The sequence below is a fragment of the Pseudoliparis swirei genome, chromosome 2 (assembly GCF_029220125.1).
Source record: "Pseudoliparis swirei isolate HS2019 ecotype Mariana Trench chromosome 2, NWPU_hadal_v1, whole genome shotgun sequence".
NCBI classification, from domain to species: domain Eukaryota; kingdom Metazoa; phylum Chordata; class Actinopteri; order Perciformes; family Liparidae; genus Pseudoliparis; species Pseudoliparis swirei.
This window is the reverse complement of record NC_079389.1, coordinates 5,982,295-6,000,647: the sequence shown is the minus strand read 5'-3', so window position 1 is coordinate 6,000,647 and position 18,353 is coordinate 5,982,295. Positions and strand designations below refer to the sequence as shown.

The 18,353-nt window shown below is 48.9% G+C and overlaps 1 protein-coding gene across 1 annotated transcript; it reads left to right on the top strand.

The window, feature by feature from the left end:
- Positions 1–9,777: 9,777 nt before the first annotated feature.
- LOC130207401 (TLR adapter interacting with SLC15A4 on the lysosome) lies at positions 9,778–11,617 on the top strand. The gene is made up of 2 exons (XM_056435995.1): positions 9,778–9,835; positions 10,222–11,617. Exon 2 carries the CDS (start codon positions 10,224–10,226, stop codon positions 11,121–11,123), a length of 900 nt encoding a protein of 299 aa, XP_056291970.1. The 5' UTR covers positions 9,778–9,835; positions 10,222–10,223; the 3' UTR covers positions 11,124–11,617.
- Positions 11,618–18,353: the final 6,736 nt, after the last annotated feature.

Genomic DNA, 18,353 nt, shown 5'->3' with positions numbered 1-18,353 from the left:
CACCCATGTGACACCCATGTGACACCTGTGACGCCCATGTGACACCCATGTGACACCTGTGACACCCATGTGACACCCATGTGACACCCATGTGACACCTGTGACACCCATGTGACACCTATGTGACACCCATGTGACACCCGTGTGACGCCCATGTGACACCTGTGACACCCATGTGACACCCATGTGACACCTATGTGACACCCATGTGACACCCGTGTGACACCCATGTGACACCTGTGACACCATGTGACACCGATGTGACACCCATGTCACACCTGTGACACCCATGACACCTGTGACACCCATGTGACACCCATGTGACACCTGCAGACACCCATGTGACACCCATGTGACACCCATGTGACACCCGACACCTATGTGACACCCATGTGACACCTATGTGACACCTATGTGACACCCATGTGACACCCATGTGACACCCGTGTGACACATGTGACGCCCATGTGACACCATGTGACACCCATGTGACACCTGTGCGTGACACCCAGTGACACCCATGTGACACTCATGTGACACCCATGTGACACCCATGTGACACCTGTGACACCCATGTGACACCTGTGACACCCATGTGACACCCATGTGACACCTGTGACACCCATGTGACACCTGTGACACCTGTGACACCCATGTGACACCCATGTGACACCCATGTGACACCTGTGACACCCATGTGACACCCATGTGACACCCATGTGACACCCATGTGACACCCATGACACTGTGACACCCATGTGACGCCCATGTGACACCTGTGACGCCCATGTGACACCCATGTGACACCCATGTGACACCTATGTGACACCCATGTGACACCCATGTGACACACGTGTGACACATGTGACACCCATGTGACACCCATGTGACACCAGTGTGACACCTGTGACACCCATGTGACACCCGTGTGACACCCATGTGACACCCGTGTGACACCTGTGACGCCCATGTGACACCCATGTGACACCCGTGTGACACCTGTGACGCCCATGTGACACCCATGTGACACCTGTGGTGACACCTGTGACACCCATGTGACACCCATGTGACACCAGTGTGACACCTGTGACACCCATGTGACGCCCGTGTGACACCCATGACACCCATGTGACACCAGTGTGACACCTGTGACACGTGACGCCCATTTGACACCCATGTGACACCTGTGACACCCATGTGACACCCATGTGACACCTATGTGACACCCATGTGACACCCATGTGACACCCATGTGACACCCGTGCCCATGTGACACCCATGTGACACCTGTGACACCATGTGACACCCATGTGACACCCATGTGACACAGACACCCATGTGACACCAGGACACCATGTGACACCCATGTGACACCCGTGTGACACCAATGTGACACCTGTGACCCATGTGACACCCTGTGACACCCATGTGACACCCATGTGACACCTGTGACACCTGTGACACCCATGTGACACCCATGTGACACCCATGTGACACCTGTGACACCCATGTGACACCCGTGTGACACCCATGTGACACCTGTGACACCCATGTGACACCCATGTGACACCTGTGACACCCATGTGACACCCGTGTGACACCCAGGACACCGTGACACCTGTGACGCCCGTGTGACACCCATGTGACACCTGTGACACCTGTGACACCCATGTGACACCCATGTGACACCCATGTGACACCTGTGACACCCATGTGACACCCATGTGACACCTGTGACACCCATGTGACACCCATGTGACACCCATGTGACACCCATGTGACACCCGTGTGACGCCCGTGTGACACCTGTGACGCCCGTGTGACACCTGTGACACCCATGTGACGCCCATGTGACACCCATGTGACACCTATGTGACACCCATGTGACGCCCATGTGACACCCATGTGACACCCATGTGACACCTGTGACGCCCATGTGACACCCATGTGACACCTGTGACGCCCATGTGACACCCATGTGACACCTGTGACACCCATGTGACACCCATGTGACACCTGTGAGACACCCATGTGACACCCATGTGACGCCCATGTGACACCCATGTGACACCCATGTGACACCCATGTGACGCCCATGTGACACCCATGTGACACTCATGTGACACCCATGTGACACCCATGTGACACCTGTGACACCCATGTGACACCTGTGACACCCATGTGACACCTGTGACACCCATGTGACACCCATGTGACACCCATGTGACACCCATGTGACACCCGTGTGACACCTGTGATGCCCATGTGACACCTGTGACGCCCATGTGACACCCATGTGACACCAGTGTGACACCTGTGACACCCATGTGACACCCATGTGACACCAGTGTGACACCAGTGTGACACCCGTGTGACACCTGTGACACCCATGTGACATGACACCCATGTGACACCCATGTGACACCTGTGACACCCATGTGACACCCATGTGACACCCATGTGACACCTGTGACACCCATGTGACACCCATGTGACACCTGTGACACCCATGTGACACCCATGTGACACCCGTGTGACACCTGTGACACCCATGTGACAATGTGACCCTGTGACACCCATGTGACACCCATGTGACACCTGTGACACCCATGTGACACCCATGTGACACCTGTGACGCCCATGTGACACCCATGTGACACCGGTGTGACGCCCATGTGACACCCATTTGACACCCATGTGACACCCATGTGACACCCGTGTGGCACCTGTGACGCCCATGTGACACCCATGTGACACCCGTGTGGCACCTGTGACACCCATGTGACACCTATGTGACACCCATGTGACACCCATGTGACACCCGTGTGACACATGTGACACCCATGTGACACTCATGTGACACCCATGTGACACCGATGTGACACCCATGTGACACCCATGTGACACTCGTGTGACACCTGTGACGCCCGTGTGACATCTGTGACGCCTGTGTGACACCCATGTGACACCCATGTGACACCCATGTGACACCTGTGACACCCATGTGATACCCTTGTGACACCCGTGTGACACCCATGTGACACCTGTGACACCCATGTGACGCCCATGACACCTGTGATGCCCATGTGACACCCATGTGACACCTGTGACACCCATGTGACACCCATGTGACACCCATGTGACACTCGTGTGACACCTGTGACGCCCGTGTGACATCTGTGACGCCTGTGTGACACCCATGTGACACCCATGTGACACCCGTGTGACGCCCGTGTGACACCTGTGACACTGTGACACCCATGTGACACCCATGTGACACCTGTGACACCCATGTGACACCCATGTGACACCCATGTGACACCTGTGACACCTGTGACCCATGTGACACCCATGTGACACCTGTGACACCCATGTGACACCCATGTGACACCCATGTGACACCAGTGTGACACCCGTGTGACACCAGTGTGACACCCATGTGACACCCATGTGACACCAGTGTGTGACACCCATGTGACACCCATGTGACACCCATGTGACACCCATGTGACACCCATGTGACACCCATGTGACACCCATGTGACACCTGTGACGCCCATGTGACACCCATGTGACACCCATGTGACACCCATGTGACACCTGTGACGCCCATGTGACACCCATGTGACACCTGTGACACCCATGTGACACCCATGTGACACCCATGTGACACCTGTGACACCCATGTGACACCCATGTGACACCCATGTGACGCCCGTGTGACACCCATGTGACACCAGTGTGACACCTGTGACACCCATGTGACACCCATTTGACACCCATGTGACACCTGTGACACCCATGTGACGCCCATGTGACACCCATGTGACACCCGTGTGACACCCGTGTGATGCCCATTTGACACCCATGTGACACCTGTGACACCCATGTGACACCCATGTGACACCTGTGACACCCATGTGACACCCATGTGACACCCATGTGACACCCATGTGACACCCATGTGACACCTGTGACACCCATGTGACACCCATGTGACACCTGTGACACCCATGTGACACCCATGTGACACCCATGTGACACCAGTGTGACACCTGTGACACCCATGTGACACCCATGTGACACCTGTGTGACGCCCGTGTGACACCTGTGACGCCCATGTGACACCCATGTGACACCCATGTGACACCCATGTGACACCTGTGACACCCATGTGACACCCATGTGACACCCATGTGACACCCATGTGACACCCATGTGACACCCATGTGACACCTGTGACACCCATGTGACACCCATGTGACACCTGTGACACCCATGTGACACCCATGTGACACCTGTGACACCATGTGACACCCATGTGACACCCATGTGACACCATGTGACACCCATGTGACACCCATGTGACACCCATGTGACACCTGCAGACACCCATGTGACACCCATGTGACACCTGTGACACCCATGTGACACCCATGTGACACCCATGTGACACCCATGTGACACCCATGTGACACCCATGTGACACCCATGTGACACCCATGTGACACCCATGTGACACCTGTGACACCTGTGACGCCCATGTGACACCCATGTGACACCTGTGACACCCATGTGACACCCATGTGACACCCATGTGACGCCCGTGTGACACCCATGTGACACCTGTGACCCATGTGACACCCATGTGACACCTGTGATGCCCATGTGACACCCATGTGACACCCATGTGACACCCATGTGACACCCGTGTGACACCTGTGACGCCCATGTGACACCCATGTGACACCCATGTGACACCCATGTGACACCCATGTGACACCCATGTGACACCCATGTGACACCCATGTGACACCTGTGATGCCCATGTGACACCTGTGACGCCCATGTGACACCCATGTGACACCTATGTGACACCCATGTGACACCCATGTGACGCCCGTGTGACACCCATGTGACACCAGTGTGACACCCATGTGACACCCATGTGACACCAGTGTGACACCCGTGTGACACCCATGTGACGCCCATGTGACGCCCGTGTGACACCCATGTGACACCCGTGTGACACCTGTGACACCCATGTGACACCCATGTGACACCCATGTGACACCCATGTGACACCCGTGTGACACCCATGTGACACCCATGTGACACCCATGTGTGACACCTGTGACGCCCATGTGACACCCGTGTGACACCTGTGACGCCCATGTGACACCCATGTGACACCCATGTGACACCCATGTGACACCCATGTGACACCCATGTGACACCCATGTGACACCTGTGACGCCCATGTGACACCCATGTGACACCCATGTGACACCCATGTGATGCCCGTGTGACACCCATGTGACACCCATGTGACACCCATGTGACACCAGTGTGACACCCATGTGACACCCATGTGACACCCATGTGACACCCATGTGACACCCATGTGACACCCATGTGACACCCATGTGACACCCATGTGACACCCATGTGACACCCATGTGACACCTGTGACGCCCATGTGACACCCATGTGACACCTGTGACACCCATGTGACACCCATGTGACACCCATGTGACACCTGTGTGACACCCATGTGACACCCATGTGACACCCATGTGACACCCATGTGACACCTATGTGACACCCATGTGACACCCATGTGACACCCATGTGACACCTATGTGACACCCATGTGACACCAGTGTGACACCTGTGACACCTGTGACGCCCATGTGACACCCATGTGACACCTATGTGACACCCATGTGACACCCATGTGACACCCATGTGACACCCGTGTGACACCTGTGATGCCCATGTGACACCCATGTGACACCCATGTGACACCCATGTGACACCCATGTGACACCTGTGACACCTGTGACACCCATGTGACACCCATGTGACACCCATGTGACACCTGTGACACCCATGTGACACCCATGTGACACCAGTGTGACACCTGTGACACCCATGTGACACCCATGTGACACCCATGTGACACCCGTGTGACACCCATGTGACACCAGTGTGTGACGCCCGTGTGACACCTGTGACACCCATGTGACACCCATGTGACACCCATGTGACACCAGTGTGACACCAGTGTGACACCCGTGTGACACATGTGACACCCATGTGACACCCATGTGACACCCATGTGACACCCATGTGACACCCATGTGACACCCATGTGACACCCATGTGACACCCATGTGACACCCATGTGACACCCGTGTGACACCCATGTGACACCTATGTGACACCCATGTGACACCCGTGTGACGCCCATGTGACACCTGTGACACCCATGTGACACCCATGTGACACCTATGTGACACCCATGTGACACCCGTGTGGCACCTGTGATGCCCATGTGACATGACACCCATGTGACACCCATGTGACACCCATGTGACACCCGTGTGACACCCATGTGACACCTATGTGACACCCATGTGACACCTATGTGACACCCATGTGACACCCGTGTGACGCCCATGTGACACCTGTGACACCCATGTGACACCCATGTGACACCTGTGACGCCCATGTGACACCCATGTGACACCCATGTGACACCCATGTGACACCCGTGTGACACCCATGTGACACCAGGACATGTGACACCCATCCATGTGACACCAGTGACCCATGTGACACCATGTGACACCCATGTGACACCTGTGATGCCCATGTGACACCCATGTGACACCCGTGTGACACCTGTGATGCCCATGTGACACCCATGTGACACCCATGTGACACCCATGTGACACCCGTGTGACCCATGTGACACCCATGTGACACCTGTGACGCCCATGTGACACCCATGTGACACCTGTGACACCCATGTGACACCTGTGACGCCCATGTGACACCTGATGACACCCATGTGACACCCATGTGACACCTGTGACAGACGCCCATGTGACACCATGTGACCTGTGACACCCATGTGACACCCATGTGACACCCATGTGACACCCATGTGTGACACCTGTGACACCCATGTGACACCCATGTGACACCTGTGACGCCCATGTGACACCCATGTGACACCTGTGACACCCATGTGACACCCATGTGACACCTATGTGACACCCATGTGACACCCATGTGACACCCATGTGACACCTATGTGACACCCATGTGACGCCCATGTGACACCCATGTGACACCTGTGACGCCCATGTGACACCCATGTGACACCCATGTGACACCCATGTGACAATGTGACACCATGTGACACCCATGTGACACCCATGTGACACCCGACACCTGTGACACTGTGACACCCATGTGACACCCATGTGACACCCATGTGACACCCATGTGACACCCATGTGACACGTGACACCTGTGACACCCATGTGGACACCCATGTGACACCTGTGGACACCTGTGACACCCATGTGACACCCATGTGACACCCATGTGACACCCATGACACCATGTGACACCCATGTGACACCCATGTGACACCCATGTGACACCCATGTGACACCCATGTGACACCTGTGACGCCCATGTGACACCCATGTGACACCCATGTGACACCCATGTGACACCAGTGTGACACCTGTGACACCCATGTGACACCCATGTGACACCCATGTGACACCTGTGTGACACCCGTGTGACACCTGTGACACCTGTGACACCCATGTGACACCCATGTGACACCCGTGTGACACCTGTGACACCCATGTGACACCTGTGACGCCCATGTGACACCCATGTGACACCGGTGTGACACCCATGTGACGCCCATGTGACACCCATGTGACACCTGTGACGCCCATGTGACACCCATGTGACACCTGTGACGCCCATGTGACACCCATGTGACACCCGTGTGACACCCATGTGACACCCATGTGACACCCATGTGACACCCATGTGACACCCATGTGACACCCATGTGACACCCATGTGACACCTGTGACGCCCATGTGACACCCATGTGACACCTGTGACGCCCATGTGACACCCGTGTGACGCCCGTGTGACACCCATGTGACACCTGTGACGCCCATGTGACACCCATGTGACACCTATGTGACACCCATGTGACACCCATGTGACACCCATGTGACACCTATGTGACACCCATGTGACACCTGTGACACCCATGTGACACCCATGTGACACCCATGTGACACCTGTGACACCCATGTGACACCCGTGTGGCACCTGTGACACCCATGTGACACCTATGTGACACCCATGTGACACCCATGTGACTCCCGTATGACACCCATGTGACACCCATGTGACACCCGTGTGACGCCCGTGTGACACCCATGTGACACCCATGTGACACCCATGTGACACCCGTGTGACACCCATGTGACGCCCATGTGACGCCCGTGTGACACCCGTGTGACACCCATGTGACGTGCGCGGGACACTTTACTGAAGTTGCACAGCAGTGGAATGTGTCACATAAAGTCACCACACTGAGCAGATAGAGCACCAGAGATGATCGCTGCTGCGATCACTGCCTTTGATCATGTCCCTGCGTCACAGTCTCCAGCGTTCTGTCACAGTGTCTCTGCATAACAGTGCATTTGACAATGTCCTGACAGATTTTATGGCACTTTAGTTCATATGGCAGAACATTTAAAATAAGTGTCAAGTTCTAGGAATTGACAAACTGCACTGAAAGTGTTTTCTGGTGTCTCACTCTAACAGGGACAACACATGTTATGGCACTTTCATTCATATGGCAGAACATTTCAAATAGAAGTGCGCTATACACTACTTTTGAATTAATTATTGGATTTTGCGTATACAAATGCGATTAATCGCGATTAATCAGGGAAATCATGCGATTAATCGCAATAAAAAATTGTAATCGTTGCCCAGCCCTAATATAAATATATATATATATACAAATATATATAAATATATAAAAAATATATATAAATATATATACATATATATATAAATATATGTATATAAATAAATATATACATATATATAAATATAAATGTATATATACACATATATATATAAATATATGTATAAACATATATATATATATAAAATATATATAAAAAATGTATAAATATATATACATATAAAAAAAGATATAAATATACATATATATAAGAATATATATAAATATATATATTTTAAAAAAACGTTTCCGCCACTTTCACCAGCTTTGGATTCATACAAAAGGTTTGAGATGTGCAAAGAAAGGTCTCAAGCGAATGAAAATGTCCCCCCCCCCCCCCCCCCCATCACCACACGGTCAAATAAACATGCTGGAGGGCATCGGCCTGGTTTCAAGGAGGAACTGATGAGTCGTGGTTACCTCACCGAACGTGAGGTCACGGATCCGCTTCTGGCGGCTTGAGGAGTGAAGCCGTACGCACGTCACCGAGTCAGAAAACCAAAACAGGAATCAGTTCACCGTGGTCAACATTCAATGGAACTTCCTCTTTTCACTTTTCACACCTGTTTCTCTGACGGAGAAACGACACCTCTGAGGTTTTTCTTGTTTTCGGTGTAAGTTGCGTCCAAGAGAATCACACGTCTGCTACACCAGAGGAAACATGCAGACGACATAAAGAGATTTACAAAAGTAGAAAACGAGATGGAGACGAGTATATAGAGCAATACAAAATGAGATATTAATTGCCAAAATGGTGAGTTTAATTACATTATTGCAGAAATGGCAAGGCAGAAAATACCTGTCATTCCCACTTCCCCTTGGGGTGGTATAAGAACAACTCTCACACCAAACATCTGGATGAGAGACGGTCTGCACATCTCAGTGTCTCCATATATGCAATGTTTAAATAACTTTTCTCTGAAGTGGTATACAGACTGTGGAGGGCTGACTGACTGAATCTCATCAAAGGTATGGTTGGATGTTTATTTCAGTGGAATATGATGAATCTTTTCATTATAAAATGTAACGAGGTGCCCGGTCATGAAATCCTCTTTTTGGACATATGCCTTTTTTCTGTTTCGGGGGATCAGTGTGTTTCACATTTCTTACCCAGAACTCTAAATGCATCAGGTTGAGGCAGCTTTTTAAAGAGGTCCAACTCTTATGTGGCACTATAGGGCATTAGTCCATGTGAATATGAGAATAAACATCAAATGAAGAGATAGATAAAGATACTTTTTGAATGCAAAGTGCTTTACAAATAAAATGCATTATTATTATGATTCATTATGTTGCATCCTCTCCCACACGGAGTGACCTGTGCTCGGCTGACAGCTGCTGCCTCTCTGTTGCAGCCATGCTCTGTGAAGGCAGATTGTTGAGTATGACCTACGGGGACTCGGGGGAGCTGGACCCACCCGTTCCTCAGAAGGCCCCCCAGAGAGCGTTCGGGCTGCCCAGAGCAGCTGCGACCCTGGTGCCGGGCCCCGTCGGCCGTCCCGATTCCCCCGAGCTGACCGGGAGCGACTCGTACATTTCTCCGCTGCTGTCCTCGGACCTTGGCAGACCGACCTCTCCGCGGATAGAGATCCCGGCTCAGGCTCGCTCGGTGGGCGACGCCCCGTTCCTGGTGCCCTCCTCCTGTCAGAGCATCTGCCAGAATTACAGCGACCTCCACATCGGAGGCGACCAGGTGCTGCCGCTGTCCACCGGTGACGGAGAGCTGCGGCTCTGCACCGACGCCATGCAGGCCCCGGGCCCTTTCCTCCAGTCGTGTGACGTCCCCCCGGCCACGGAGGATTCCCCCCCCGCAGGAAAGACACCTCCGGGTCAGCTTCCGCTCCCGCCGAGGGGGGGCTCGACCCGCTGGAGACAGGGGAGTGCGCGCGATCGGAGCGTTTTGTTCCAGGGCCGCGAAGGTCCGTTCTCCAACTCCCTTCTGAATCACTACCTGGAGCAGAAGCTGCTGGATCTGTACCAGCAGTACATGATGGAGAACATGGCCAGGGAAGGGCCCCCAGGGGGGCAGTCTGAGCCGGGCCCCACGTGCCCTCTGCTCTGCTCGGAGCTGGTTCTGACCAGCCTGGACCAGATCACTTTGCAGCTGAGTCGGGAGGGGAAGCTGGAGGCCGGCCTGGCCAAGGACCTGGTCCTCAGCTGCCTGCTGCGGGTGGCGGGCGACATGCAGTCCAGTGAGATCAGCACCCCCTTCCTGCAGATTTCAAATGAGCAACTCACAAAGAGTAAAGGGGATTAAGCCCCAATCTAAACAAACCTAACCCCATTACTGGGTTTGTGTTTGTAATGTTCATGAGCTGTGGAGCGGATAATGCTGAATGCAACACCTGCATATGATTATATCAAATGGTGTATGCTGTTGTTTTCCCTCTTTGGAAGGAAAATAAAATCAGGAACTGAAAATTGAAAGCGAGCTTTCCCTTTTTCTGCTCAACAACATCAAACTTCTTCTGATGCCACTTCTCTGAGTATAATGAGGATGAACCCTAATTGTTCTTCATGACACACACGTCCCTCTCTGTGCACATGGACATGGTGTTCTGCCATTTAGGACACACATTCAAAACAATATACATATAACAGTTTTGTCCATTATTATTTTTTAATCATGTACTAATGCTTTCTTCACCTGTTCTCCGAGCCGTATACCCAGAATGTCATTCGGCGGTGCAAAAGTTAACAGTGCACGTAATGCGTGTAATAAATATGTAAGATAAGATATACTCCACACAAGTGAACTTGTCGTTTTTTGTGTCATCCCGTTCTCTGCTGCAAATGACGATGACGTCATTAATGAGTTGATGCCACGTCTGCAGTATAATAAACGGCCACAAGGGGGAAGCATTATTATCTCCTAGCTTATTAACCCAAATGACTTTGAAACAATCCTCCTACTCTAATTTATTTCTTACTTTACTGCCCCCCCCCCCCCCCTCTCTCTCTCTGCCAACATCCATCCATCCAGCTCATGTTTCCCATCGTCTGCAGCCTATGAGGTCGTAAATCTGTCGGGACGCTGACAACAACATCAACCCAGTGTCTCAGTCTCCCATATTTTCAAAGTGCTTTGGAAGACCTCCGCCTCCACGGCAGCTCGGTGCCGCCGTGGCCTTCTGAGCCCGTGTGTGATCGGCCTCTTGCTGGTCTCCGGTCCACACGGAGCGCCGCAGGAGGAACCGGTGTTTACCGAGCCGAGCGCCGCGGCCCCGTGAAGCCTCAAGGCCGGCAGAGACACGTGTTGGGTACTTCTGCTTCTATTCAACGGTCCAGGTATACGACCCGATCCTCACGACCCGGTCCTCCCGGAACATAAACAAGCACACACAGATTTTAATGTATTGCTGTGGTAAACGCCCCCCACACACACACGCACGCACGCAGGCTACACCCACATGCAGGCACACACACACACACATTGTCAACATATCCACAAACCTTTGACTTAACCAAATTACAAGAGCAAATCACAAACAACTCGCTGTTTTTTTAGTTTTTTAACTTACTCGAGTGCAAACGCCACATAAATAAGGAGGTTTTTTAATAATTATCTGTAATTATTAGTGTTTTTTTCTTTTGAAAAACAAAGTAAACGGAAGGTCAAAGAAACATGAAGGAGAAGTCAGGAGACCAGAGCGAGGACAGAGACTTATAAAAACAAACAATAACCTGCAGCTGTGGAAGAAGAAGAAGAAGAAGAAGAAGAAGAAGAAGAAGCGCGTGGAGCCGGTGGGGAGGTCGCGGCGTCTTTCACGGGTTCATGAAGTAATTTCCTCATCACAAAAAGCTTTTACCATGGAGGGCGTTGGAGGCCAGGCCACAGGATTCATATAAAAGCCAAGGTCCTGGATACACTCTCACTATTGTGGCGGCGGCGCTCTGCGGCGCCCTGCGGAGCGCCTTCATTTAAAAAAGCTTTTAGTACGCAGCCTTGTTAATTGCAAGTCATAAACTGTTTGCTTATATTTTTTTCTGTTCCTCCCTTTGTGAGCGTGTGATTTAAAAACTTCTATCACAAATGTTCAAGGCTTATTGAGAGTCAAGATGCTTTGAGCTCTTTACAGGATTAGACATAGATACACACACGCACACACACACACACACACACACAACATTTGAACTTCGTTCTGCAGATAAAGATTTTAATGTATTGCAGTGGTAAACGCTCCCTTACACACACACTTCCATTACACACACACACTTCCATTACACACACACACACACTTCCATTACACAAACACACTTCCATTACACACACACACACACACACACATACTCACATTTCCATTACACACACATACACATACACACATTACATTTGAACTTAGTTATGCAGATAAAGATTTTAACGTATTGCTGTGGTAAACGCTCCCACACACACACACACACACACACACACACACACACACACACACACACACACACACACACACACACACACACCTAATTTAATTAGAGCCAGAAGTTGGAGCTTTCTTCTCCTCCTTCATTGGACGGCCTTGTTGGCACATGTGTGTGTGTGTTCTTCCCTTTCTTTTGTCTATTGGCGTGACCTCCGGCCTTGTAACGCCGGCTCCCGCTCTGCATCTGGCTGATTGACACCGGGACACGGAGGCGGCGTGACGGCAGAACACACATTTGCCGGTCAGTTAGCCGCTCAAGGTCGCGGGGATGACCTTGGCTGAGCCCGCGGCAGACAGAGGAAGACCTTGAGAGACGGCGGGGACGCGATGCGGTAATGCACGTCCATATATCACAGCACATGGCAGAGTATGTCGAGCCACTCACCCACATGTTTATTATGTTTATTAATATAGATTTAATTTCATTTCCAAGAGTGTGTGGAATATTAATTATAAATTATTAAACTATATCCTTTGTTGAGTTTGTGACATGTTCTTTTATCTCGATTTATCCATCTTTGTGTTCTTTTGATAGCGGAGAGGATTGTGCAACATGTCTTTGTTACCAGAGCTCAATGGTAGAAAATGACTTCATAATTCTTCTCTTTTTTTACCATGCACAGAAAGTGGATGGTGGTATATCTTTTCTACAGATCCGAGCGTGTCCTGATCTTCTCTGTGATTTGAATGTTGAAACGAGACAGGAATCCAACGGGGCAGCGTATTCATCGTGGTGAATAAAACGAGGTGTGAGTTTTATTTGTGAGATAGTTCTTAAAACCACGCAGAAAAGCTAAAGACGTCATCGTAGAATGTGGACGATCCTCTCTCTCGGAGGCACTCGACATCCGCGCTTCAGGTCAAAGATGGTTTTATGAAAATAAAAACTGAAATTAAGTTTTCCTTCCTCCAACCTTCAATACATGATCTCTTTATAAATTGGGGTCATTGCAGTTTTTCTTTGCTTTTATGCACCTTTAATTGTTTTGCTGCTCTGAAGGTTTTCTTGAGTCTTTTACGCTTTAAAAAAATGTCTATTTCCTTTGTGCTGCAAAAAAGATAAACAACACATCTCATGAGGGGGATGAAGATCTGAGCTGAACATTAAAATATCTGCGTATAAATTTTTTTCTACAAGCGAATTAAATGTGCACAAAAAATAAAATCTCTTGAAAAAACCTTTTTACTTCTCAGTACCTCCACGAAGACGTCTCTGTATTCACATGCTGAACATTAATATAGCAGCAAACACCGATTAGATATGTAAAGATATGGTTGAGTCTGTCTGTATGTGTTCATCAGAGCTCCTCCTCCCCTTGTTTACATTATAACGCCTGCCCACGTTTACTTTTAGTGTGCGTTTAGTGCACGTTTAGTGCACGTTTTGGACGTGCAACTTTTGATGCATCACAATGATTCATTTGTGCGTTATGAATAATAACGCCCTCAAGTCACTGTGATGTCTCTCAAGGAACCACTTTATGAAAAGAAGCTCATGTGGAGCCTTCAGGAGAGGTTAGTTATTGGAATGCAAAGGTTTTAATGAAAGAAGAGAAGCAAAGGAAAAATATATACACATGAGTACTCTGAGCCCGCAATGACCCCCCCCCCCCAATTCTCCCACCATATATGGATTGTGTTAGTAGCTTCATTTATGTAGCAATAAGCACAATTTAAACTGAGCAAATACAGAATTTGACTTTGAAGCACTCTAAAAACCCATTTGTCTTGAAGGTGTCATCTTTAGAAACATCATTTCAGTTCTTGTTTTACATTATTATCAAACAGATTTTTTTTCGTTCTGTTTCTCCTGATCCGATGTGAGGTCAAAGGTCAGGGGTGTCTCATGTGTACAGATGGTAAAGCCCTCTGAGGCTAATTTGTAATTTCTGATAATGGGCTATACAAAATAAACTGAATAAAAAAAGTCAGGCCTTTACTACATGAGAAGCAACTTCATACATTTCATGCATATATGCATATACACACACACACACACACAGACACACAGGTATAACACCTGCCGAGGTAGCTCAGCAACAGAGTGTCTCTCACAAACAGGACGTTCAACAAGCTCAGCCGGCCTTTAGCGGAGGCCGTAGCCTTGGGGGGGAAATAAATAAAAATCAAACAAGTATAAAAAGAAACGTGCTGAAAAGAGAGGACGATTATACAGGTAGAAGTAGATGGTGAAGAGGAGGCACAATGATGTGCCAAAGCAATGTATCTAGTTAAGCAAGGCCAATGAATGCACTTGAATGAGTAGAAAGAAAGAAGAAAAACATCTTGTCATAAAAGAGTGCAGGATTAGATTCATGACATGCTTGAAACCCCAATAGTTGTCCTTTGTTCGACACACAGTGCTCACACACACACCGTGAAGCTCGGATACAGGCCCGTCATCGGAGTGAGTTAGTATCACCTGACACGTGTCGTCGTGGCCCAGCACTATAGGGTTGGGGACCGAAAACCGGTGCCAAAATTCATTTGAACTTCTCCGGTGTCTCCGCCCTGTCAGCAGGTTACGGTAGACTCTCATTTAACTTTGAAAGCGGAGCCGGGCGCCGTGTTTGACTGTCTGCGTGAGCCGGTGCCGAGCACACCGCGCTTGCTACGAGCTAGCTTAAACATGGTTATAATGGCTAATGTATTATTTATTCTTATTATTACATTACATTACATGACATGTCATTTAGCAGACGCTTTTATCCAAAGCGACTTACAATAAGTGCATTCAACCTAGAGTACAAACTAAGAACAACAAGAATACAGAAAGTAACATTTCCTCAACATAGTCGAACTACAAAAGTACCACAATAAGAGCTATTTAAGAGCCACTGAAGTGCAAATATGTGTTTTAATCCAGATATAGTCGGAAAATGTATTATATATTCTATTATACTTATTCTTATTATGTTTAAGCTAGCTATGAGCTAGCTTAAACATAATAACAAATTATCCATTATAACCATGTTTAGCTACGAGCTACGAGCTAGCGCTAGCTACGAGCTAGCGCTAGTTACGAGCTACGGGCCAGCGCTAGCTACGAGCTACGAGCGCGACTGTCTGATATCCGTTATTTGTCGGTGCTCCATGTGAACGGCTTTTACAGGGAATATGGCCGAAGAGATTTTTATTGTCGTCATTGTCAATCGTCGTTTTGTGCTCTTTTTCCCCCAGTAAAGTATCGGTTCAGGCACCGTTTAGCACCGGTATCGTTCTAAAAGTACCGGTTTAGCACCGGTATCGTAAAAAAACAAAAACATACCCATCCTTACACAGCACGCCACTGTTTTGTGTGTGTGTCGCCGTTAACACGAAAAAAAGACTCGCGCCTGACATTTTAAACGTCTGAAAATAATAAGAAAAAAGGGGGCGGGGCTTAGTTCATGATTTGTTTCGTTCAAAGCAACGAGGGCCCAAAAACGCTGCATCACTTATATATGTCTTTGTAAATATCTCTGTGTATGTAACTACATGAAAGAAATGGAGCGCCGAAAAGATGAGGAATGATATTGCCTTCAGACTCCCAGGGGAGCAGAAGAATGCAAAAAAAAGAAGATAATAGTTTTCAAGCGATTTCCAGATGAGAAATTGCACAGCTTTCAACTCCAAAAGAAGAAAGTTGAATAGGTTCAGGTTGACATAAAAAAAAGAAAGAAAGCCGTGGCGTGCTCAAGGCCTCGCAGATCTTTAATCACACAAGTATCACAGGAGTCAGACGGCATGACTCACCGCCTGCCAACGAGTCACTTACAGAAGTCTGAAAATGTGTTTGTTGTTGCTCAAGGTGCGCAGCTCTCAAAGGGAGGACACACGGCAGCGACACATTGAATGAGAATTCTTTCTCTCACTCCATTTCATCACTCTCAGACAAAAGACCAGTCAAACTTCTTCTTTTTCAAATGTTTGTTTCACCCACAAAGGTCTTCATCCCCCTCACCTTGGACTTCCCCCGTGTGTCAGCCATTGCCTGTTTTCTCCTCCCTCCATCCTCGCCTTCTCCCGCTGGTCCTCCTTGCACGCTGACATTGTTATTAGTGTCATAATTTATTTCCTTATGCAAACACGACCCTGTCCTCAATACGCGGCGAAGCAAAAATATTCATACCGTCGTCACTGTGAGACATTAAAGACGAAACGAGAAGGACGGGAATTATTGCTCCGCAGCCGCAGCACTTCATATTTCACTCAGAGGCATTTCCACACACACACACATCTCACACACACACATCGCACACACGAGTGGTCAGTCATGGCTCTACATACGAGTAAGCAACACACACACACACACACACACACACACACACACCGAGATAAAGGTGTGTTCGGCCAACGTGAAGGTCTCAAGGAGTGAGGAGACCAATGAAGTGAACCCATCAAGTGAACACTTTCTGTATGGAATCAGTAGCACATGCACACTCATGGGTTTGACCTTGGAGCCCCCCCCCCCATTGCCCCCACTCCACCTTGGCTAATTAGCTCACATCCCAGTATTAGTGTGCATGATTACGACAAAAGGCCATAACGAGTTCATCTCAAGCCTTCAGGTCTTGACTGTGTGTGTCTTTGTGCATCTCTGTGTGTGTGTTCTGTGCTTTGAGGACAATACATTTAAAGCAGCTATAATCAATATATTTTCTATTCAATTAAAATTTCTTATTGGACGTAACAAGGACAATGTTGGCAAAGCGCCGAGTAATAATGAGATTATAAAGACAAACGAGGTACAAGTCATACAGAAAACAGTGAACGCTTGCTCTGTGTGTGTTTGTTGTGTATTGTTTTGTTGTTGTGTATTTCATTCAGTCAATCATTGCAATACAATACAATATTAATTTATATAATATACAAAACAGAAAGCAACAAATGCTTATATATTCCTATCCTAAATTATTATAATCAAATAAATCAGAAAATGTATATAAAATAAAAAATAAAAAAATACATATATACATACAGTATATACATATATATATGTATATATATGTATATATATATTTTTGTATTATTTAATTTTAAATGTTATACATATACAGTATATATATATATATCCACATACATCTTCC